The sequence below is a fragment of the Erithacus rubecula genome (assembly GCF_903797595.1).
Source record: "Erithacus rubecula genome assembly, chromosome: 1".
Classification (NCBI taxonomy): domain Eukaryota; kingdom Metazoa; phylum Chordata; class Aves; order Passeriformes; family Muscicapidae; genus Erithacus; species Erithacus rubecula.
In genome coordinates, this window is record NC_136658.1 from 102,302,381 (window position 1) to 102,327,548 (window position 25,168).

The 25,168-nt window shown below is 33.7% G+C and overlaps 1 protein-coding gene across 12 annotated transcripts in view; it reads right to left on the reverse strand.

Moving 5' to 3' along the window:
- DMD (dystrophin) overlaps positions 1 to 25,168 on the reverse strand; it is a gene marked incomplete at its 3' end in the record, with an annotated part of 1,131,161 nt that overhangs the window by 346,516 nt on the left and 759,477 nt on the right. For all 12 annotated transcript variants that reach the window (XM_079310888.1, XM_079310881.1, XM_079310887.1 and 9 more), the window contains 2 exons: positions 23,637 to 23,786; positions 11,858 to 12,022 (listed from right to left, as the gene is read on the reverse strand). In XM_079310888.1, the coding sequence (XP_079167014.1) occupies positions 11,858 to 12,022; positions 23,637 to 23,786 (315 nt within the window). The remainder of the gene's footprint in view (positions 1 to 11,857; positions 12,023 to 23,636; positions 23,787 to 25,168) is intronic.

Here is a 25,168-nt window from a genome sequence, read left to right on the forward strand (position 1 = left end):
CATCTCACAGGATTGAGCTTTATAGCACTACACCCAATGTCAAAGCTGCATTTACTTGGAAGTTTAACACAAAATCCACAACAGGATTGAGTGATTTCCACATTATCACTATCATCATCATCATCATATCAGTACTACCACTATTATCATTATTTAATGTGAGAAAGAACTAAGAATACTTTAGGCATACATTTTTATTTTTACTTAAATCAGCAAGTAAAAATCAAACCAATTTTTGCTCAAATATCAGCCAAAATAATATCAGCCAAATCAAACATTTAAGGTACCAAAAATTTGCATCATTTCCAATGTACAAAAAACTATGAAGACATACACTGCCTGTTTCTAATGTTTAGTGCACAGCAATCAATTCAAAACAAATGAAGCCAAAGCTAATAGGACAGCTGTAAGTATTCATTTGAATGAGCTCTTCTTCAGATTCCAGTATTTTAAATTGCTTGTGATCAGAAGAGAAAAAATATATAACTTTACAAAAGAAGAGTTGCTGTTTCATAAATAATGTGCTTTTATCAAGACCTTTCAATGACTGTGTTTTGAAGACATAGAATGTTTTCTGTTAAGAAAAGAACATATGAAAGAGATGGTGAGACTGTTAGAAAACTGTTTTGTTGAGTAGAAGAGGAAATTTATTATCTTAGAAAACCTAACTACACTGAGGTAAGCTATAGTTTTGTTATTGACTTCACTAGAGCCTTGGTTAACTGCCCTGTCATTTCTCTAAGTTTGCCTTTGCATTTATTTGTTATATTAAGCACATTTTGAAGAGTACCTGAGCTTTAATCAGTAGTACAAAGAAGAAGCCAAAAACCTAACCTGAGGTATTAGCTCACTAACTCCTAATCAACTCACCCACACTTCTAAAAAACATATGCTTTCAACAATGAAATCACATCTTGATTTATTATCCATTATTTCCAGTAAAAACAGTACTACTACAAATCAAATACATGATCACCTTTCAAAAATATTTCCTTCCCTGAGATGCTGGGACAATGTTTGCAATCTGTCCTTATGGCTGCAAAGTCTGTTTATTAAATTTACAAGGATTACTCATTGGGAAAGTTTTACCATACTTTCATAATCCATTTGCAACTAATATCGTTTAATATTCTTGCAACTGGAATGGATTTCTTCAGAAGAGATTTTGACACACTATTTAAAATTTAAATGCTCAAAGCTCACAAACAAAACATTGCTCAGGTTTCTCCTCGAAGTCCCATAAGACAGTTTCAAGGAAGAGCCATAACTGATTTAGGCACAGAATATCAAGATATAGGTAGTTTAAATTCCATCATCAGAAGTTTTCCCAGTCCAACCTTTTGCCAAATCAGGTGATGATGCCAGAATATGAGACAGATCTCTGAGATGATACATATTACTAATGTTCTTTTACAGACAAATGGTGCTACCTCTTACTGTATATAAAACTATACCTTTAAAAGTATGTTAGCAAAATGAAAAGGTAAAAGAACCAGTAAAGTGTTAAAATCAGAGTTATCTGGGCCTAGATTGTCAAGAAAATACTGACAAGTGTTGACTGATGGACGAAAAATACAGCAATGTCCATTTGGCATTTTCATTCTCTCCTGTGGGGTAATTTTCTTTTATTTATCTAGAATTAGGTTTGCTACTCCTCAGCCGTGCTCTTCTCTTCTGTTCTAGCTTAAGGTTGTCAAGTATATAATGAAGTGATTGACACAAATAGTCAGCTTTCTTATTGTCATTCAAAGTCATCAAGGACAAAATCCAAATACATGATAATTTTCAAAAATGAAGAGAGTTGGGGTGGTTTTTTTTGTTTTGTTTTGTTAAGGATGGTCAGTTTTTATCTGCCAAAAATGAACTTACTATGCTATTTAAAATATATAACAACTGACCACCACAGTGAGTAAACAGATATAAATTCCATACCCAGAGAGAGAATTTGAAGCAGTATAAGCAAAAATCAAGGCTGTATAAGCCTTAGAAAAGGATTCAAGTGTTGAGGAGTGAGTGATGTCCCAGAGGTAAGGAGGGAGTAAAGGGAAAAGATTGGGACACTGAGCAAGCAGGGAGAAAAGACCACTGAGATTGCAAGAGGATTTGGAGTCAAAAGTAGCTGAAAAATATAAAGTGATTTGTTATATTGTCTGGAGAACGTGATTTTAAAGGGTCCACAGGGTTTTCAGTGAGCTAGCAGTAGAAACATGAATTTCTGCATTCTACCAACTCACTTCTTATCCAGAAGTGTCATTTCGCCCTCCATTCCTTAAATGGGACTTGCATTTCTCTCCATCCTGCCTATGTCCTCATCACCTATAATAACCTAAACATGTCACAATCACCCTGGAAAACTGTTTTCCAGGGGAAATGGCAGTGCTGAAATAAAGACCAGAAAGAATTCCCAGAAAGTGCAGGTTTAACCTCTTCCTGTGGTTAGAAGGAGGTATGATGACTCCTAAGGCTTTCAACAGGTAGGAGGAGGAGGAGCAGGCACTACTGCCTCCCTGCTCTCCTCTGTGCCCTCTCCCCATATCCTTCCTTCCATCCCACACATCCTGAGCTCTCCTGCAGAGGTAAGAAGCACCAGCTGCAGACATTTGTACAACATGAAGGATAGGTTTGTCTCTTCAGTTTGGAACAGAGCAGCTTCAGCTCATCTTTTAACAGCAGGGGAACTGGAATCAAGCTGAGCATCCCAGGCCATTTCATCCTAAAAAGAGTAAATCATTGCAGTGGCAAAGAATCTGTGAAAGTATTAAATGTAAATGAACCCCATGTAAATGCATGCAATGGTAATATGCATATTACTAAAATGAAGTCCAGAAATGCAAAAGAAGAAAATCTAAACACTGTTTACCTGATGTATGCCTTTACTATAATGTGCACCTTTTTCAGTCAGACAGAGAGAAATATGGAATAAGGTTGGGTAAATATCAGTATTTTCATTTCTTTATGAGCAGTTTTGTGTGTATTTTTGTATTTTTAACACTCGCTGTCACTTCTGCCAAAAAAAAAAAACCAAAAACCCAACAAACCAACAACCAGAAAAAAAAAAAAAAAAGTCGGAGGTAGAAATAACCTTCTGTTTTATGTACACTTTGACCCAGACTAGTTAATGGACTTTTTCCACTAATTTAAGATTAAGTCTATGGTCAAAAAATAATTACTGTTCAATTTCTTCTACAACATCTTTGTTCTTTCAAAATTTTGTATTTGAAGCAGGAATTCACTAAATAAATTGTCACTGCCTTAGAAAATTAAAATGTTTTGGATGGAAAAAAAAAATTTAAAATGCTATTAAATGAAGATAACTTTTATTACTGATAGCAATCAGAGGAATAAGATACTTCTTTTCTAGGTTAACTAAAGTGTTTCTGAACTGCACAACTGGAGAGCAAAAGAAAACAAGTTTTATTATGCTAATTGAGCAGGGCTGAAGAAAGGTATGAATTTAAATTTTTCTAAAAACAGGCTGTTTGACTTTATAGAAAATACTGACCCTTAGATTTTGAACACTAAATACCAAAGTAAATAATCCACAGTAACATCTAAAATTTATGAGCAACTAAAACCATACAAGCATTAGCCTATTTGTGATATTTTCTTATCCTACTAGACATCATTAAATTCTTTACATATTTGGGGTTCTAAAATTATTTTTGGCTAATATTATATTGTTAACTACATCACGACACAAAATATAGCTTTACTATGTACATATTAGAAAGAAGTTGGGGATTTTTGGCTGTAAAAAATGCTTTTAACACCCACTTAAAGTATTTTTCTAAAGTCTTAGCACACCACAAATGTTACATGGACTACATTTAAAAAGTGCAATCTGACTGTAACAGATTGCAAAATGTTAATTTTATCTTAGTCACAGTTGCAGTAGGTTGCAATAAGAAAGCTTTTACTTCTTGTCTGTCTTATTCAGATATTTTGATTTTTAAATACTTAAGAAAACCCTATTATTCTCACTCTGTTGTTCAAAAAACAGCGTGAATTTAACCATGCTTTGGAGCTTTCTAGGGTTTTTCCTGTAAGAAAGACATCTGTGAATCTCTAATCAAAACTGTCAATGACTTGGGATCCTGTCATACACAGAATTGGGACTGAACAGGAATATGTGGAAATAAATATTTAGGGGAAAAGAAAACTGGGAAAAATCAAGAAAAAAACATAGGTTAGACTTTCTGAAGGTATTTTCTTAAGCTGTCAACTAGAGCAGCATCATTTCCAAGATTCCCCTTATTTTTCTTGCAGCTGAAGTAAACAAATCTCAGCAGAACAGTCAGTAGGAAGAAATAAAGGTCAGTATTTGCACAACTTCCTTGAGCCATAACTTTGGATCTCCACGGATTGTTGATGCCGTAGGCAAAGCTGTTTCAAAGTGTAAAGTATAGGTCCACATCCACATGTTCAGAATAACATATCCCTAAAAGGTTTAAGTATATTAAATCTGGATGACTGGATTGGAATAAATACATTTCAAAGTACTCATGTATGTCCTTAAATGTTCCATTAAGGAGACAATGCAGAAGCCTATAACTCCCACTATAGCAACATTTTCCACCTTCTTAGACCCTGATTATCTGATTTAGCAAAAAAACTTGTGATTAAAGATAACTACATTATTATCAGGACCAAAAAATAATTGCTTTGACTACAATAATTACTTTTTGGACTAATACTAATTAGATACTCCATATTTGCTTTCTTGTCTTGAATTAGAACAACAGTACTGATAGAGAACAAACAGGGTTTAAGAAAGAATTTAATTACTGTCTATTAAAATACTATTGGACCTCTCTCTAGTTTGGCAAACAAAGCTGAGACAGAAAGATGGAGTTAAATAAACTCAGCTGAGAAAAAAATGTGCAGGTTTTTAACTCAACCATTGAAGTGATTTACCAGGAGCTGTGGATGACTGTTCATATGTGGAAATTAGAAATGAGTCTTGGTTGGTTTGGTTTCATCTGGGGTTTTTTAATTATTATTTTTCAGAGAAGTCTGCTGCAGTTCAAGCAGAAAATAAGCCAGAAAACTGAAAGAATGACTTTATAAAGCAGGTCTGACTGATGACCAGAGTAGTATCTTCTGACCTTACACTGAACCAACTGTACTAATTCTATGCATGTCTCAGAGATGACATATTGGTGGCTGTTCACAGTCAGATGCAGGGTTGTCATATTGCATGCAAGAGTTGTAACTGCTTCTGAATAAATGTTTCATATAAAATTTTAATAGCCAAGAAATATTTGCAGGCTTGTTTTAGGGGCTCTTTTAAATATTTATATTTTTGGGAAAAAAAAAAACCAAAAAAAAAAAAAAAAAAAAAAACAACCCAAAAAAAACTACCTGGCAAAATGTTGTCAGTGATGTCTACATTAAAAGGGAAGGTGGAGACCATCCTCTTAGAAGTTCATGGATGACCACACCTCAGTAACTGCTACACAGCTTTTTCTGCTGTTAGATCTACTATCTCCTGCTGTTAAATGGGTATCCCATACATTTCTATCTCAAAATACTGCCAAAGTACCTTGGGAAATGTATATCAGAATACTGTGAAATTGCCACAGACTTGAAAAAAGCAAGGTTACCCTTAAAGAGCCCAAGAAGCAAGGCAAAAATTGGAGATAGTGCTGTTTGGGTCAGGCAGATCTGAAAGTGCTAAATAAAACTTTCTCATGTCAAAATTCCTTCACAGACAGACAGTATTTCATATCACCCATGTTATCCTGCAGGGCCTCAGTTTCATGCTGAGAGGATATGGTTGCATTAAGAGTTGAAAAGCAGCCATCACTTTCTAAAATTCAGGTTTACTTACATGAATAAAGATTGTGGCAATACAACCAGCAAAACTATGACATTTGAATGTGCAGGAGTTAGAAAATGCTAAAAATCTTTAGCTGCAGATTTTTACTGACAGAGGAAGAAAAATGGCTATGAAAATTAAAGTTGATCAACATAAACTGAAAGCAGGATCAGGAAAATCAGGGCATTACATAGTCAATAGCACTGAGAGAAGTTACTGATTGAAAAAAAGTGCCAGTATATAAAAACTATCACATACTAAGAGCTGAACTTCAGCATGTCATTGGTGAAAGGCTCTCCTGCCATAGCTGCATCCACGGACCGTGGATGAGCCTAGATTTTTTGTGGCTATAACACATGTAGTTTAACACCAGTGCTGGCAGAAGCTGTTCTGTTAAGTACTTCAATCGTTTTCCATGCTATAATGTAAACAACTGTTGTACTATTTCCTTGGCACCATTTTGTAAAATTGGAAATTCATGATGATACTACATAAGTTTGTGAAACATGAATACTAAATCATGCAAATTAGCTATCAGAATGAGGGTAAGCCAGGTCAAAGAATGAACCCAGACAGAGTCCTAATGTGAAGCTTGGGAAACCAGACTTGTAAAAGACAACAATATGAAATGCATTTTACATGCATGAGAAACTGGTACACTGCAAACTTGTAAGTGTTCCAGTGTTCACAAGTAGTAGAGGAGTCAAGACTTTCTTACAGATGTAGATTTCATGCCTTCCCCATGCAGTCTACATATTATGCTATTGTTGGAAATGATCACATCAATGTGGTAAAAGAAATATTAAACTCAAAGAACAAAGATTTATGCTAATATTTTAAGTTTGTAGCCTGCAAGTATGCATTTCAATGTTGGATAGTTTCTTAAATTAAATATATATATATATATATATATATGGCAGTTTCTAGAAGAAAACTGTAATTAAGGGCGAAAATAATGAGTGAAGCAAACACTGGCACAGAGGCTTTCTAGATCCTGAGAATGAAGAATCCTTTCTCTACTCTTACTCGATATATAAATTTCTTATGTATTGAGAAATTAGTTATTAAAGCTCAAGTGTGATTTTTGACACCACTGCTAAAAATGATTGTACTTAACTGAGGGTGCAGGCCCTCATTGTGGCACTACAGCCTCTAAATTGTGGTCAAGAAAATTAAGAATACAAATCATAATGGCTTAAAATATATTAGAGTTTATTGAGCCATATATAATTCTTTGAAGTAAGTGTAGAGTTATGATAGCAGAATGAGCTGAAGGAAAAAAAAACCATCAGGGAATGTATTTTATAGTAAATGCTGTTGCATAGTGCAATATGTTTCTGGGACTGAATATCTAAAAAGTTTGTTTCTACCATTTAATAATGTTCACATTTTTCTTAACATTTTTTGACTGCTGTTTAAACGGACATTTGTACATGCTTTAGAAGCTGAGGTCTTGCCCAAAGCCTCAAATGACACAGAACATTCCAGAGACTGTAGGACTACAAATCACTCAGTAGGTTCCTTGGTCACCATAAGGTCTTCCTCCACATGGGTAACCAAGGAAGATGCTGGATTTGTCCAATCTCTTTATGTCTGCATCTTCTATTCTTCTGTTTTCTATCTGCAACACTGTGAAGTAGGAAAGAGCCTGTCCCTTTATGTACATTTGTACTAAACTTAGGATTCAAGTCTAGGAAACAGATATCAAGCATCTAGAACCATGAATTATTTAGCCAATGGACAATAATTCATTTGGTTGTAAGAGTCTTTAAATAGTTAAAAGTTTTAAACGAACCCCCCTACCATTGAGATGTCCACAATGAAGGACCAACAGAACACTTGGATCCATGAGTGGTGCCTATCTTCTGCTTAACCCATCTCTGTCTCTTCCCCTCTCTCTCTCTCTCCACTCCCCTCCCCTCCCCTCTTTTCTATTTCATTCTATCTCTCTACCTCACATTTTACAGTTTAATAAAATCTGGATTATTGACTTCAGCACATGGTCATGTTTGAACCTTAATTCGGGCAGAGACATCCCTCAATAATTGGATCTTAACAACTATTATTTTCATATAACTAATTTCCATCCTTCCCTCCTTTTTTATGTGGTGACAGAAGTAATGAACTAAAAAGGGAGAGGGTATATGCCCAAGTTATTCAGAAAACTACTCACACCATTAAATTGGGAGCTTTGATTCTGACATGGGACAAACTGCAAGGTCTGAGGCAATGCCCAGGCATGGTCAGGGATTAGCATCAGACACAGATTCAGCAACAGGCACTTTGGATGCAACTGTGTTCTTGGGGGAGTTGGGATTGGTGCTGAAAGGATGCATGCTGTGCTGCACAAGTTAACCTCTAGGCTAAAAAATGATGCTGGGCACTTCATAATTACTAATGGATAGGTAGTTTTAAGAGCTATAGGAGGGATTTTAATTGCTCTACCTGTCACCAAGCCCAATTATGCATTATATCTTCAAAGTCTTACTTTGTGAAGTTCTCTGTAACAAATAACATGTAATAATTTCGCCTTTGGCTGAACCTTTTTTTCTCTCATAGAATTACTTTTCTGCCACCATTAAAGGTTAACACCGCTGGAGATTTTATTTAATTTTTCTTCTAAGTAAATTTAAGGGACTTCTCATCTATTTTTAATAGCTGATTTTTGCAGGTGAAAGAAAGGTATGAGCTTTTAAACTGGTATTAATTCACAGAAATTGAAAGTTATCAATATGAGATATGAAAGTGAAATTCCCAGATATTGTCCTTTATATACTTATTATGCATGTATTATATAGACCAATATTATTTAGAAGGTTAGATCAGATTATCTGATAAGGACCTGCATTTATTATACCCTTTGATTTATGGAAGAAAATATAATGATAGTTATCAGATTAGAGTTGCACGTCAGAAGCAAAGGTTGCTATGGTTTTGAGAGAAATAAATCATTGTATTTTTTGAAAATTCTTTCAGAATATTGATAGCTGGTATTTTAGATGCACTTTAGTTTGTGTATGGAGTTTAAATTACAGCTACCACAAATTTCTGTAATTTAAATTTAGTAAATATAAGTAAAAATGCAAGAAATTTGCTTTAAGACAGGCCTATTACTTCAACATAATGTTGCTGACATTATGACACTCTAGCCATACATTTCAAATAAACACCTATCTTCTACCTATCCAATCCCACATGCTCTTATAATTTATTTCAACCACTTCTGAGGTCAGAAAATTTCAAACACCCAATATTTTGTGGCTTTTAGAAATGAATATCCTTACAACACTTAAAGTTTATACCTACTCATGTTAATTTTGGAATTCTTTCCCTGAGAAAAAAAGTTAAAAAACAAAAGAGTTGGGAGAGAACTTAATAGCTGGGGATAAAGAAGAACTTTACTTTGCAGGCTTAATAACAGTATGAAGAACATTGACAGAAATTTCATAAAAGACAATGTCTCAAATGAAATTAGAATTAAAATTTGCAAGCCATTATGTCAAATCCTATAATCAAAGTAGTCTGGCTTTCCTGAGTACTTAAATGAACCTGATCTTTTCCACTCCAGTGCTGTATTTACAAGTGTGATGGTCAGTTTAAAACTTCTTCATAGCATCCAAGCTTTTAGAATGTCCAAAGAGATTATTTGTAAGATTTTGCATCCAGTCTCTTTTCTAAGAGTGTGATCCCTATGCTTTTCATTCTACTAGGTGATCGTAAGTGTCACTCTTGTATCTGAGGAGTTATGAAGTCCCATAGGAGATACTTTGGCGTTTTTTGGATATTGGAGAAGGCATTAAAACGGTTGTAGAATAAATTTTGAGTATTTACACAGCATCTGGGAATACCAGAGAAAAAGACACATACTTTCCATAGGCATGATATGCACCCTTAGTTTTTGAAGAAACACATCCTTACTTTTTTAAAGTAAGCCATAGCAATACTTTAATATGCATAGCAAAACTTCTAATACACATTAGCCATAGCAATTTAAATTAATTTAAATTGCAATTAGGATAGAAATTTAAAAATATACATAAATATAAACATTTCAACAGTGATTTGAGAGGGTGTGTCTGTCCAGGTTTGACTCAGTGTAGGACAGACAGCATGTTAGCATGGATCTGAATGTTTGAAGCTGAGTAAAATTGAGCACTGTCAAGAATAGGCTGCTTTCCTAAATTATATCTACTAATTCTTAATGGTTTTACTCTGCTTAGACTTAAAAAAGGACACAATCTGTCTTCAGAGATAATTAATAAAGACTCTTAAACACAAAAGTTTCTCTCTGTCAAAAAACCCTACAGTCTGGATAAACCTAATTCAACACCTTAAAGAAGCTAAACCTATGTCTTTTTAAAGCAATCCACATAAGTAACATACAGATAAGAAGCAAATATGCTTCATATGATTACAATCCTTATAAAAATGTAGTCCTTACAATCCTTAGAGTCCTTAAGTTATCTACAACCAAAACTGGTCAACCTTTTCTTTTATCCTTAGGGAAGTGATATATCTATGAAAGAAATATGGTGGAGTCTTTCACAGAGAGAAAGGATATTTGAGTTTCTTTGGAGCTCTTCATTGTTCCCTTACTTCTCAGGGCATGATTTCCTTCCTCCATTTCAGGACTAGAGATTCTTTTTTCCCTCCTGTTCTTTCAAATGTTTTTCAGAAATATTCTAATCACACCACCACAAGATGGAAGAGCCAAGCTGAACATTTCACTTCCAATAAGTATGGAAAACAATAGTCATATAATCTGCAGAAATTTAACCCTAGTTTCATTTTATACAAATTTCAATGGTGAAATAATTTTAGAAATAAAGGGACAAAATAGAAAAAAAAAAAGAATCACTTAATAAGTTAAACTACAGAAGGTAAGGACTAGTAGTTATTTTGAAACCAAAATTCCATCACTCATTCTATACATATACTGTCACTTGCAAAAACCTACATCAATTTTATCTTTCAGAAAGGGAATGAATGCCATTGTGAACTCATTCTGTCAACTACAGGACTTCAGATTCAGTGTTTTATATAGTACATCAGTATGGCTTAAAAATGTCTCGGCATTAAACCACTTCCTAAGCAGAAACTAAGTTAAAGCCAACTTAATAAACATGCTTTGCAAAACCATACATCTTCGAGAGCATGTATTGTTCTATTTCATGCAAGACAAGAAAGGATTTGAATTTTTTTTTTTTTTATTTTCCAATAAAAATTGCACCATCAAATTGATACAAAACAAAATTCAATGTCTTTTCCTTCATCTTCACCTATGTGAACAAGATGCTGAGCTACTAAAAGCTATAACCTCAGAGATTTCAATTATCCACTGGACTTTAAATATTTCCTCAGTTTCTTTGAAGACTATATATGCATAGATAAAAGGCAAGGCCAAAAGGTCTAAGTATACACCCAGCAGACCAGTTGATTCTAGACAATATTTTTCAGCCTTAATTCCTCTGGCCTCAGAGGAATCCATATACAGGTATCTTTTTTGTACTTAAATATAAATATATATCAAAGATCATATTACAAATATTTTCCTCACAGTTATTAGATAATCTTCTTTATTGATTCCAGAGTGTTACCTGTGCAGTTAAATATCTTTCCTTGCAATATCAGAATTGCATTATGGTCCTAAATATTCTGATTTTCATGTAGCCATGATAGATTCAATGAAATAGCTTTAATGGTTCAACACTGATATTATGAATTTTAGTTCACTTTATATTAAAATTTGGTACGTTGACTTCTGGGACTATTGTTTCATGTACAAATATGGCAAAAATAATTGGTCATACTTATAGATCATCTTGGAACCATTAGTTCTGATCTGCCCTCTCACTAGAAATCATTCAGCAGAAAAGAATAAAAAGGTTTCCTTAATTCATAAAGCTTTGAACTTCTGGGAACTATTGCTGACTTCTGCCTCAAAGTCACATCATTAATAAACACAATACAGCTGATGCTGCAACTGAATTTTTGACCACTAAGTACTCAAATGCTTTTTTAAAATGCAGGAAAATTTACCTTGATATCAAAGGCTCCTGGCTGACCCACTTTGTTGTAAAGCTCTAGTTGGTTCTTGACAGGCGTTACCCACAATATCACTTGATTTAGTTGTTGATCAAGTTCAACAAAATCCTTTAGCAGAATCTCTATTTCTTTTTGTTTTTCTGGAAGATCTTTGGACACCTGAAAAAATAGCAGAAGCCATTGTTTTTAGTGAAAAAATCACAAACAAACTACAAAACATTTTAATGCTACACATACATAAATTCATATAAAATGTTAAAATACAATTTTTATATACTTGAAGAAGGGAAAGAGAGAGTAGACCCAAGAATCAAATTATTATGGCAGGTATGTTGCAATTCAGGTGAAACAGTCTGCTCTAAAAAGACTCAGCAAAAAAACTAAAACACACATACAGAAACTTAAAAATGTAAAAAAAAAAAAAATCAAACCTTACCATCAGGCTTTTCAGTATTTTTAGTAGGAAAACAAAAAGTTATCTTGGTATACTAAATTGTTTTAAAGCTCAATTTTTAATCAAGAAAAAAACTGGAAACATGAAATTGATCACTTGAATTGTAGCTAACCTTTCTTGATATCTTGAATATAGATATTTATAAGCATGTGTTTTCTTATAAGGTTGCCATTTGGATCCATATATGCATAAACAGATACACACAGTGAAGAAAAATAATGAAGAAATGTATCATCAATTCAGGCCAGGAAACTTGGTTTTCTGATTTGCATTCAAAGCAGTCATTTTAAACTAAACACATTCTTCTATGCCAACAATATTAGAAATTAAGAATCAGTGAATGGCACAGTTCAAATTCAGCTCTGAAGCACTTGGAGAAAATGTAGGAACAGGCTGGCAGTAAATCAGCCAACACAAAGCTCCATGCTGTCCTTCCCAGACTGTTTTCTATAGCTAGAGAGGTGAGGTGTCACAATGCTACACCATGGGCAACATTGCAAACATACACTAGGGGAGAAACCATCTGTACTTTACAAAAAAAGAAAAGAAAAAAAAAAAATAGGAAAAAAGCAGAAGTAAATGTAGGGCCTGGGCAGATACAGAACAATAGCTGTTCATCAATAAAATCAGCCAAGAAATATGGTTTAGTTGCCATATCATGAAAAGTAAGGTTTACCAATGTTCAATTTTTTAAGCATATTTTTTTCCAAAGTGACCCTCTTAAAAGTGGCAAAACATGAGATTTCTGAGACACACGAGGTAAAATACATTCCCTGCAAAGTTCAGCAGCATTAATGGTAGCATTATTATCATATTGCCTGGTACAGAAGTATGAGTGCCCTGTACTTCTAATCCCTAATGAGGAAATTTTTCAGAAGACGATAAATCCAAACTCAGAGTCATGTAAGCAATGAGTGATAGTAAAACTGAGCTACCACCTGCTGTGAGATTGCAAGGAACACAACTGTTTCATGGCATGTCCATTTCTTTAGAAAATTGGTGTGAGAATATTGATTTGTAGATATTAAAATAATCCCTCTACATAATTTCTGCATGCAATTTTTTTAAACTGTATGTAAGGGATATTTGTTCAAATTCAATAAGTTGATTTGCCATATATTACATTGTTCTTTATAGCCACCTTGTAACATCCTATGTAATAAAGACTGATCCATGAAGCAAACTACCTTTACTATCTTCCTAATCTTTTAAAATATAATTAAAAAAACCCCTGCTTTTCCAGAATGGCCCAGAATAGAAAGAAAACAATTAAAAATGCATTCATTTCCCTTATGTGTTAACTCAAAATTTATGCAGACCTTGGCCTAATTTCATACAAGATTGGTTTCATCTTTCTTACAACTTTTGAATGTTAATCTCTAATGTTTACTACATTTAATATTAATGTAAATAAGTTCCACAGAAATACAACTGAAAGCAAATAGGTAGCCATAGGCAGATAAAAGTCCAAACTGATTTCTGAAGATCTCAAATTTAAATTAATCTTCTTCAAATCAACATTAATCAAGTATTTTGGATGTGACACAGGAGAGAAAAAGAAAAATTTGTAGAGGTTTTGGAGTGAAGAAGAGAAGGGGGAAGTAATTAATTATATACTAAGACATATTCCATGCAGAAGAGCAGAAGATGAAGGATTAAGTTTTGGTGACAGGCTGTACTTCAACCACTGTTTTCAAAACATTTATTTATCCCACTTATGATAAGAGGTAAACTGTAATTTAAGTAAATGTAGCCTCTTCTTAAAAAATGTCTCCTTCTCTAAAACAATAGCACAAATATAGGATTATAATACTTCTAATATTAAAAAAAAAAAATCTGTGTAAATACGAATCAGGAAATTATCTATGGTCATGTCATCTAATTTTACCACAAAGATAAAAAAGAACAACAGTAAATAAATAAAGAACTTTTGTCAACTCAGGTTTGGGCTACAGATAAGCATTTAACAAGGCAATTCCTTGTAAAATCCATGTGTCACATGCCATTGTGTGGGAATCAGAGCCTCAGATTCTGGTTATCAGGGATTTCATTTGCTAGCTCACTGTGGGCTGTTTGGGTTTTTTTGTAAGCTCTGGCATAAAGCCGTCAAGCTGGCTAATCAAATTAGAGCCTGGTGAGTTTAAGGTAATTACAAGTCTGCCTATCAAGCCAAGGTACTGTTGCAGACTGTCTCTGGGGAGACAGCTTGTTTCCTGAGCTAATTCTGCAGCTCACCAGAAGCATAAATTGGAAAACCTCCATGGAGTAATGGACATGGACATGATGACTGTCTGTGCAGATTTATGCCCTTTCTGAGGTGGAGGAGCACACATGGAGATGGGGCCCTCCAGAATCTTCCCCACTGTGTTACTCACAGTCCCTCCAGCTTGTGCTTCACAGCTGCACATCCAAGGGGGGATTCCACTACTGTTGGGAGCTACATCAGTCCCACAGCTGTTGTTTCTGGGCTCTCTAAATGAATTCCTACAAGTTTTTGGATGCCTCCAGGGATGAATGAACAGAAGCCAGTATCCCACTTCAATACTCTTTTATATTTTTGCTTTGGGTAAAAGTAAAATAGCCCAAAAGGACTTGTTGTCTTGGGGTAACTATCCAATGTTTACTTACTTTCATTCCCTTTGGCATCTTGTCTTTCCCTCCTATTTAAGAAAGACTTCTAAGTTTTGTCAGAGGATGGCTGAAGTTCTTTTCTAAGATTGACAATAGGAACAGTGGCCATAAGGCAACACCTGCAGCAGAGTGAAAGCAGGGCAAACATGAAATGCTTTCCCCAGGGTCTGCCTAGGACTGACACAGGTCTGACGAAACAAGGAAGACAGGGTGCAAATAAAATGGAATTGAATAAAAAATAACTTCAGCTGGAACATCTTTCTAAAAATCTGGGTTGTCCCTTTCAGTACAAATTATACATGTTCAACTTTGCTTTATTTCAAAACAGATCAACATTCACAACTGGCCTTGGTTTGCAACCAAGGACGCAAAATAAATTCGCAAGTGGAAGCACCGAAAGTATGGATTATACTTTCAAAGACAACAAATCTGAGTTCAGCATCAAAGGACTATATAATTTCAATTTTGTGTGTCAAAACATTAATCTCCAACCATGTGATACATCTAAAATGTTGTACTTTAGTTCAAGTGCTAATTAAGTAAGATTAATTGGAAGGTTAGTGATAGAATAATGGAAAAGATTTAAGCTCGAAATTGTGAAACAGTGGAAGAGTTTAATTTTACCAACTGACACTGGTCTTCACAATATTAAATTTTATTCTAACCTGAAACTATCAGACTATTTTCCACATAATAAATTCTACTTAGTCTAAATTTTGCTCTTTTCATTAAAACACACACACATATGCACACACAAGTCCACAAAAAACTGCCAGCACAAAAAAGGTAACATCTCTCAAAACATGAGAATATCTGAAATGTGAATAATTGCATACTTTCAAAACCTAGGCCTTCATCTAAGTGTTTCAACTTCTTCTTAAGAATTCTAAAATTACTTGCATTGCTTGCTTCTGTTCCATCTGAACCTGATGTTTTGCATGATTTTCCCCCACAAGTAGCCTAAACAACACAGTACTATGCTGATTCTATCCCTACCCCTATCTGATTACTTTGGTGCAAAACCTTACCTATGCTCATCTTGGCAGTTTAGATCTCCTTGATTCTTTCCCTTGCTCCAATTTTCCACTATTTCTCACTTGAGTTTTAGATAGTTATTTTTTCAGTCTGCCCACAGTTGTGTGCGTGCACTATGGGAAGAATTAGAGCTCTGCAGATGGAAAGGAATATCAGTTCTTAATGATAACAGAACTAAAGAGAGGAAGGATTTTTATAAAGTATGTCACCTGAAGTAAAATCATATTCTGTTTGCCCATTCTGTTTAATTCTTATGAATATCCCGAAAGCAGATTCAATTAAAGCCATATCAATTAAAATAATGGTTGTGGAGTTACAGCTCAATCTTTTAATTGAAGAACAATGCTCAAAATGAAAAAAGTAAAACTAATTAGGTAGAGACAGTAAGTAAGAAATATCAAATGTTGGGGAGTAGTTTTGAAGAAGTCAGAAATGTTATTGCAAGTGAATTAATTTGATGAATTATATTAATAGTAAGGCATCACTATAAATAAAAGTAAGGAGAGCCACTGAAATGACTTGTACATATATTTTGAGTGACTGACACCTAATTTCAAATGTCACTTCTCTCTCACAAATCAACCTCTTTCCCTGTTTAGCTGAAATGACCAAAGAGAAAGCAATGCAGTTATTACCCAGCTGTTTTAGAATATAGATGAGGATATGCATCTCTCCAACATGTAATTTTTCAAAAAAAAAAAGAAGAATTTTCTTAGTGGTAAGTGGGAGCAAAGAAATCTCAAATTCCCAAATTTAATAGCAGTTAAAATATGTCAGTTTCTTTCCTGCAATGCCAAAGTATTTCTTTTTCTTGCTCTCCTGCTATGTTGAGGAATCTGAGAGTGGATTAAAATTTAGCTATCATGACACGTACAACAAGATTAGCTGCAATAAATACGAGCAAAAGTATGTTGTGGGATATCTGTGAAAACTTTCAAAAATGTTATTTTTGTATGCCCCCTCTTGAGAGGATCACTTTGATATACAAAGCACTTCATGGAAATGGCTTAAAATATAGGATAACAGATAGTGTCAGGTTTAAAAAAAGATTACAATTGCTTGCATAGAGAAAATGAAATATTCTGTATGAAGAATTGTGGAAGCTTTCTTTATGAATTGCTTCACTTACTAAGTGTAAATCAAGCAGCAGCTTTTTCTTTACCATTACATTCCTGAAAAACTACAAATACTAGGAAGAGACAGTGACTGACTACACTGCAATCAGCCCAGAGCATAACTGGACTGAAAGGAGCTTTGATGTTATGCAAGGGAGGACTTGGATAATAAAGAAATAACTGAAGTCATAACAACTATTAAATGCAAACTTCAATCCAGACTTCCTGATAAATCATAACTGACACTTCCATAGTACTTGTAAGATGATTACATGAAACAGAAATTCTCACAGCCACTGTTTGGAAAGTTTGATCTGCTCAAAATCACCATCCCTAGAGCTTGTACTAAAAACAATTTAAAATGAAGAGGGAAAAGTTGGTTTATATGCAACATTTCTTCATGAAAAATAATCAGTGTAAAAAAGAGTTTCATACAAGTTCAGTTTAGGATGCCATTTAGTTAATTAACTGACCCATTTGCATTAGCAAACTCAATATTGACTTTAAAACAAAATCTATGTAATTCCTTTAAACTCATGAATATTTATTAGCCATAGTGTCTCTGGCAAAGTCAGAGTAAAGACTGTATTATTAGAGGTGGATTAAAGCAGGCAACTAAAAATATACATGAAAGATTTGATTTGCTAAATATAGAAGAATTTTATTTGCTTTCCATATATCATTTCATGTTTCTTTGCAAGGCTCCCAAGATCTAACCTTGGGAGGTGTTTATTTGGTCTTTTTTTTTTTTTTTTCAAAAACTTCTCAATGGAATATTTGCAATATTTTCTTACTTTAATTTAAAAATATTTTCCCTATCAATGCAGAAAACTAAAGCAGTAAAAAAAATAAAAAAAAAATCAATGCCACAAACAATTTTCTGCTTCATCTATCTGTCTAGATTTTTAAAAAGCAAACAAACATATTCCCCACCCCAAAGACTTGCTTTGTTTTTCTTCCATGGTCGTATGATCATGTATGTCACAGTCTTCTGAATATCTGCATTTTTATGTGTAATACTTGTAACTAATTGTCATTCATTCTGCTCTCCACTCTCAGCAATTCTCCTTTGTCAAGGACATTTTTGAGCACAAGTTCTCCCACTTTAAATCTCTGCTAAATAATCTAATCCAGGAATTTCTTTTATTTATCTTTTTTTTTTTTTTCTTACTCAGTTCTTCAAATCCAAAAGCAGCCACAAAGGCTTTAGACTCTAATTCTTTCAGTAATTTTTACTAAAGGATATTCTAACAAGGAAATTATTTTAAAATAAATGTAAAATGCCCTAAATGTTCTTTGCCTGCTCTCAGCCTCTCATTGCCCAGCCTGTCTGTACATCCCGGGCTGAGGAAAAGTTTTAACTTTAGACTATTGCACTTGTGAGAACTTTAATTACATAGGCATGTTGCTATACAGACAGGTCTATATAATTAAAGTATAATCTTTATCTTGTAAACAGCAAAGAGTAAAACATTGATTTTAGGCCCCTATGGTCTTCCTTAATAGAGATGGATGAAAAACCTGACAGACAATGGCAGTGTCTGTCTTGGAACTGAAGTTTTAGAAAGCCCAAACCATTGCCATTGATTGGTGTGCAGTAGCATCTGAGCATTGTTCATTACAAGTGAAAACTCAGATGTACAGAACAGTATTGTAAAAACGTGTAGGAATTTGCCTGAAGTTAGTTCTTTGATATCTAGTAATTTAGCTGCATCAATATTACCTCAAAGTAGCTGTCAGCACATGTGAATTGAAAATTAGTACTTCTTACATTCAAAGTACTTGGCATAACTTCTTAAATATATGATTAATATATTCTGGATTTGTATGGCAAACAAGAATAATAAAGAATTTTAAGCTTGTTGGTAAGATTGCATGATGCATATTGCATATCTATACACATACATGTATTTAATCATGCTTTTATGGCCTCAATGGATAATACAGACTTTTTACCCCTGGATGACTTGACTGTATTTTTCTTTGTTTAGATTTTAAAATTTTAACTTAAAACTACCTGCTAACAAATAAAAAAAATTAAAAAAAAAAAACCAAAAACAGCAACAACAACAAAAAAAACAAACAAAAAACAAACAAAAAAAAAAAAACCCCAAAAAACAAACAAACAAAATATATTAAACCTATATATACTTATTTCTTAGGGCTTGTGACATTCCCAGGTTTGTCCAATGAACATTTGCATCAAATTTCTTTTTGCTATACGTGAGGCCATTTTTGAGTATGGCTGATGATAACATGAATGTAGACTACATTTAATTAGCCATCTATGACAGACTGTCACAGATAATTTAGCATAACAAAAGACTTTATTACATTTAATGGAATCAGGTCACTCATTAAATGAAAGTAAATTCAGGAAAATGTCAACCTTCTGATCCCCAAAATGCCAGTTATACTATTCTTATTTCAAATTGAAAGAACAGAAATCAAACTGCATTTTCCAATATATTTTCCCTTCCATACCACAAATAACAACAGTAGCAATTGCAGTCGTTCCAACTGTGAGCCCGAATTAAGCTGCATTGACATGCTGGAAATTTTATGTCATTGCAGGTAATGAATAATTTCTACTCAAAGCAAGTTACAATACATGAACTATAACCTTGTTATGACTTTGTATTTCTGCACTTTTGGGCCCATCTGTTTTTCTCTACACTTGATCAACCAAGCTAAGACAACCTACGCCTGTTCTGGTGGTAGGAAAAATGTTCACAAATTATAGCCATGTCACCCCACTCTAATTTTTATCTTGTCCACATAGCACAACAAATTGATTTGCTGTGGCAATAAACAGTGAAATAGTCTCTTCGGTGTCTAGTAATTAGAACTAATACTAGTAGACAAATTAAAAGGCAGCAAAACAAAATGTCTCCATCAGGCACTTATAATAACCTTCATAATACATACAGTAGGTGTTGTGAAGACTAAGGTGGATAAATGAGGAGAATGCTGATTTTGGCATCCAGCTTACTTTCAGATAATTTAGCTCATCGCTCTTGGCTGACACCAGACCAAGAATAATATTAAAGAGTAATAAACTCCTTCCAGCAAACCTCTGATTCCACGGTTCACTGGTCTCAGACCTAATCTATCAATCCATTTACTGCACAGTAAAAGGTAAAAAACCCATTACAGATCTGTTACATGCCATGGCAGGTGGTATATGACAAGAACTGAATTCATCACAAACTCCAGTGCCAAGTACCCTTTTGTATTCTTTGAAGCACTAGGTGGTTACCTTACTTGGACATCACAGAAGAAGGTACTTTAAGCTTTGAAAATAAATGAAAAATTCTTGATGTGAAAGCATAAAAATGGTCATAAAACACTTCATTTTTCATAATATTAAGACTTCACAAAGATAGTGCTATTTTCATTTTTACAAGAAATACCGGCTTTGGAGAGGGTAAAGTAAGTAAAGACAGGATAGAATTTAAAAGTCATGCCTTTCAAATGTGGGTTTTAATCTTCATTCTCTGCTTAAACTACATTGTATTAGGCAACAGCCTATTAGAATCACTATTTGATAAAGTTTTATGAATAAATGTGGTGTTGAAATTATTACTATCCAAATGAAGAAAAACTCTTCACATATCTACTCTCAAGGTCATCAGAACGTGATATAAACACCCAAAAGCAAAGACAATTCTGAAGTAAAAGCTAAAAAGATACTTTTATGTGACTGCAATTCCCTTAATTTCTTTTCTAGGTTATTTCTATTGCTGTAGGGCAACAGTTTCTGTGACTAAAGAAGGTTTGAACATGACTTATTTCAAATATGTCATCTTGAAGGTTAAGACTCACAGGTGTTGTCCCCTGTTCCCCTGCTTGGCAGATCAAGGCAAAACAAAAATTTGTGATAACTTTAGGAGATATTTGGCTACATTCTCAGCTGGTGAAATTTTTCCCAGCTTCTCCAAAGTAAGCAGAATTACTCTAGCATATACCAGATAAGGACCTAGCTAACATTATTTATGTAACTGTCATGTATGTTTCATATCTTGAAAATAGTATCATCCTGCAAAATGGGTAATCATAAATGGTAGATTGTTACTTGTTCATTTCTAGCAGAGGTGCCAGAAAACAAAACAGACAGTTTGAAACCAAGGATTAAAGTATAGGATGCACTCTTAAGAGCAGGTGGAAAGACAGAAAAGCCCTAGAGAAATCTCTATGTGATGATGTTTGTCTACTGTGCTTTGAGGAACACAAAAAATATATCCTCATCAAAACCACTGACTACAGAATCATCCTCAGGTGACCTAAGAAGTTTGCCTCATATAAAAGTGCCCATCCTGTGAGCTTTGGCTCAGAGTAAATATCTGTGGGGTTTTTTCCAGTGCTTACATATCTACAATTGAACGAAGAAAACATTAAGTTCCTCTGTCAGGCTTGCATAATTTCTTTCCATGAGTTTTAATTCAGATCCTGGATTTTCAGGGCAGAAAGTGAAACAAATAATGGAAGTTTCCTACACGAATCATGAGTAACAGCAAAAAAACCATACAAATGAAAAAATAATTATTTTTCACTTCAGTATCATTGTGAAAATCTTACAGAACTGTAAAATGAGCTTCTAACTTTTTGATTTGTTTTGTTTTCTACATCTGTCAGGATCACAGAGAAAACAAAAAATCTGCGAAAGATAGCACCTTCTAAGAAGATGCATGGATTTGAATATTGTAATATTCAAATTCAATTTCTGTACGTTAAAAAATATAAAAAAATCAAACAGATCAAAGCCCGCAACAAAACCAAACCACTGCATTTTTCAGATTCTTTACATTCAGAGACCAAGGGAGAATGAGAATTCAGTTTTATACATCTGCATGGGTAAATAACAGAAATAAAAATTATGTGGTTAAGTAATAATCTCAAATGGAAGATTATTTTTCTTGGTTTAGTCTCTTTTAGTAGCAAATGAAATTTTTCAAGTAAGAAATTCCAAGAATAATTATCTTGTCAGACACATTTGATCTAGGAGACAAAAATAAAAAAAAATCTGTAAATTGTAATGATTCACTAAACAGCAGTTTTTGTCTCCCATATTTCACCCAAACCTAAGCACTCCCAACAACAGCCTTGGTTGCTCTGTTACAAGAGACTTGAAACATTTTTGCATCAGCCAGCAGAAAATGAAAATTCCAAGTTTTTAGGTATATGACTAATCAGTAAAATGCTACATTCAGTGACAAACAGCAAGTTTTCTTAAAATAAAACCTTCTTTCTGAAAATTAATGTTATCTTTTTAAAATCACAGCTTAGGTATTAACAAGGTCTCTTAATTCAGCTATATACATGCTTCCTTCAGCTGTAGATAACACTATTTAGATCTTGAAGTGTTCTGAATTCTTCTATATACATTGATTTCAGAAGCCCATTTGTAGAGAAAAAAATACTTCTGTGCAATCGCTGAAATAATGATTTATGTGTCCAGCCTGGAGTTTGTGAATGCAATAAATATTTATTATCCACTTTTGTCTGAGTCATTAGCTAATATTCTCAACTTTTCCAGACTGCTCCTGTTAGTAAAAAACTAGTAAGAGTACCACATTAAGTTCCTTTTTATTTCAACTGTGTTTATGGAAATGGTAACAAAAAACCCAGGATGCATTATTCTTGACCAGAAATTCTACCGTGCCTTTTCTGTAAAGTATGTGAAGATTATTTTCTCTCTCTTTTTGCCCCCAGAGCTAAACACAGTGAATTATTCCTTTTTTGCCCCAGCATCCTGGTAACTTTAACAAACAGATACCACAGGTTAATGTCCCTGACTCTGACTTTGCAATCATTCTCAATAGAAATCCTTAAACTGATTCCACCTTGATCGTTTCCAAGCAGGCTAATCCATACCTTGGGTAGTAGTCTTTTGGACAATGCTTTCTATCATTTCTATCATGAAAACAGTCAAATTATCTACCTCTCTTTAACAGATTTGCTACACATTTTCATGAGTTTTCAGCACAAAATTACATCATTTCATCAATAAAACAGAACAAAGTCCTCCCTTCTTTCTATCAGCATGAAGATTCCAGAAAGCAAAATATGTGACAGAAGTGAATGCTCAAGATTGGAAGAAGTGTGGTGGAAGGTGAAACAGTGGTTGCAGTGTCCACCTTGGTATCGAGAACAGGAGAGATTTTGGGAAGTGTTTCCATAAAGAAAATCAAACATCTGCCTCTCACACACCAGAGTCACAAAGCCTGGAATATTTGCTGTTTCCAGCAAAAACATCAGGCTACAAAAATGATGCTGTGCATTCCATCCTTAAGTAGAAGAACGGTAATTTAGGGAGTGTATTTGAATGCAACATCATCATTCCAGTCAGTAATGGTCTTAGTTAGGTATCACTGTTTCTCACAGCAGTGTATTGTACCCATTTTTCTTCCTCAGATTCATTATGCACACAAATGTCTCTTCATACAGAGAAAAATTATGCATACCAGAAAATATATAATGCAAATACTCACTGCAGATTAAAATTTTATATCACAGTTATATCTGTAATATGTCTAACCTTTAACAAACGATGGTTAGCCTCCTTCAGTGTACTCTCAAGCTTATGTTTTTTGTCTGGGTTCAGTGATGCACTTCCAAGTGCTATTCCTCCAGTTTCATTTAATCGTTTCAGTATTCCCTTGTGGGGTGGCAGATCTCCAACTCTTAACTGAAACAGACAAATACAGCAGTTAAGATGAACTGTGGTAGGATTTTCAGCTCTCTTATCTTGACCCTTATTGATTTGTGTATCAGCTAAAGGAATAAACTCAATTCAAGACAAAATAACTGTTGCTTTCTGAATGTAGAAGTCTAAATAAAAACCCAAAAGAGACTGTATTGGTCAATCAAGCCTAAAGAGAGTTCTGTGTGACAAAATACAGGGTTTCTCAGTATATTAATCACTATTACATTATCAATTTCAGACCTGGACACTCAATACTTCATGTATATCAATTTTAATAATCTTATAAAATGGTATGGAGAAAGCATTTTTGAGAAGCATTTTAATATGCTCCACTTAATTGCATCTTCTGCTAAACAGAAGTGCAGACTCACCACATGGTTGAATCTCCATTCCTTGAAATTATATTTCTCCTATTTTTATTTAAAAATAAACTTGAATATAGGTTTTTACTAAATAATCCTTTAGGTTGTTGTTTTTTTGGGTTTTTTGGGTCTTTTTCTTGTTTGGGTTTTTTTTTTTGTTTTGTTTTTTTTTTTTTTTTTGTTTGTTTTTATTTGGTTGTGAGAAGGATGGAACAAAGTGGCAAGTTTTCTTCAGATTATTTAATGCTCTATTCATCACTAGCTGAATTTGTTCAACTTGGATTTACAAAAAGAGTAAGCAGGTCCTTATCCTCAAGGGAGGAAAGAAAAACCTTTAGGCATATATTTTATAAGTAATATACATTTTCCAATTACTGTTTAATTTATTGTACAAGTAATTAAAAATAGTCATTCTACTGAACACATTTCAAAAAACTAAACACAGAAACTTCTGTTGAATATATTTATCAGCTGTATCAAACTCTAGCATATTCATGAAAAAAAATTCAGCCCTTAAAAACAAATATTTTATATTCTGATGGGGTTTTTTTAAGTATTCTAAAAAATAAGTCACCTAGATCTTTAGTCTAGAAAATGTTGTAGTGATATTTTAATGAGTTGACATTTATAATTATGCATGCAGTTCTGGATTCTCTTGTGAAATACTGAATACCATTTAATAAGTGAGAAGCTATAAAATGTTAACAAGATACCTATAGAGAAATGCTATACAGTCGTGTTCTGAATTAAGAAATGATGATGAAAAAGATAACTATTAACTTCTCAGTTTCAGGATATTTTTCTATCAGTAGATTTTCCATTTATCTTTTGGTTTTAGTATGATCTATATATATTTTTACCTGGATTTTGAAATTTCCATCTTTAATTTGTCTAAGTTCAATGCTGTATTTGATGTCAGAAAGCATTTTGGAAAATAGATTTTAATTTTCTTCAATGTAGAATTGATAAAGTAAGACAGTATTAAGAATAGAGCTTACAATA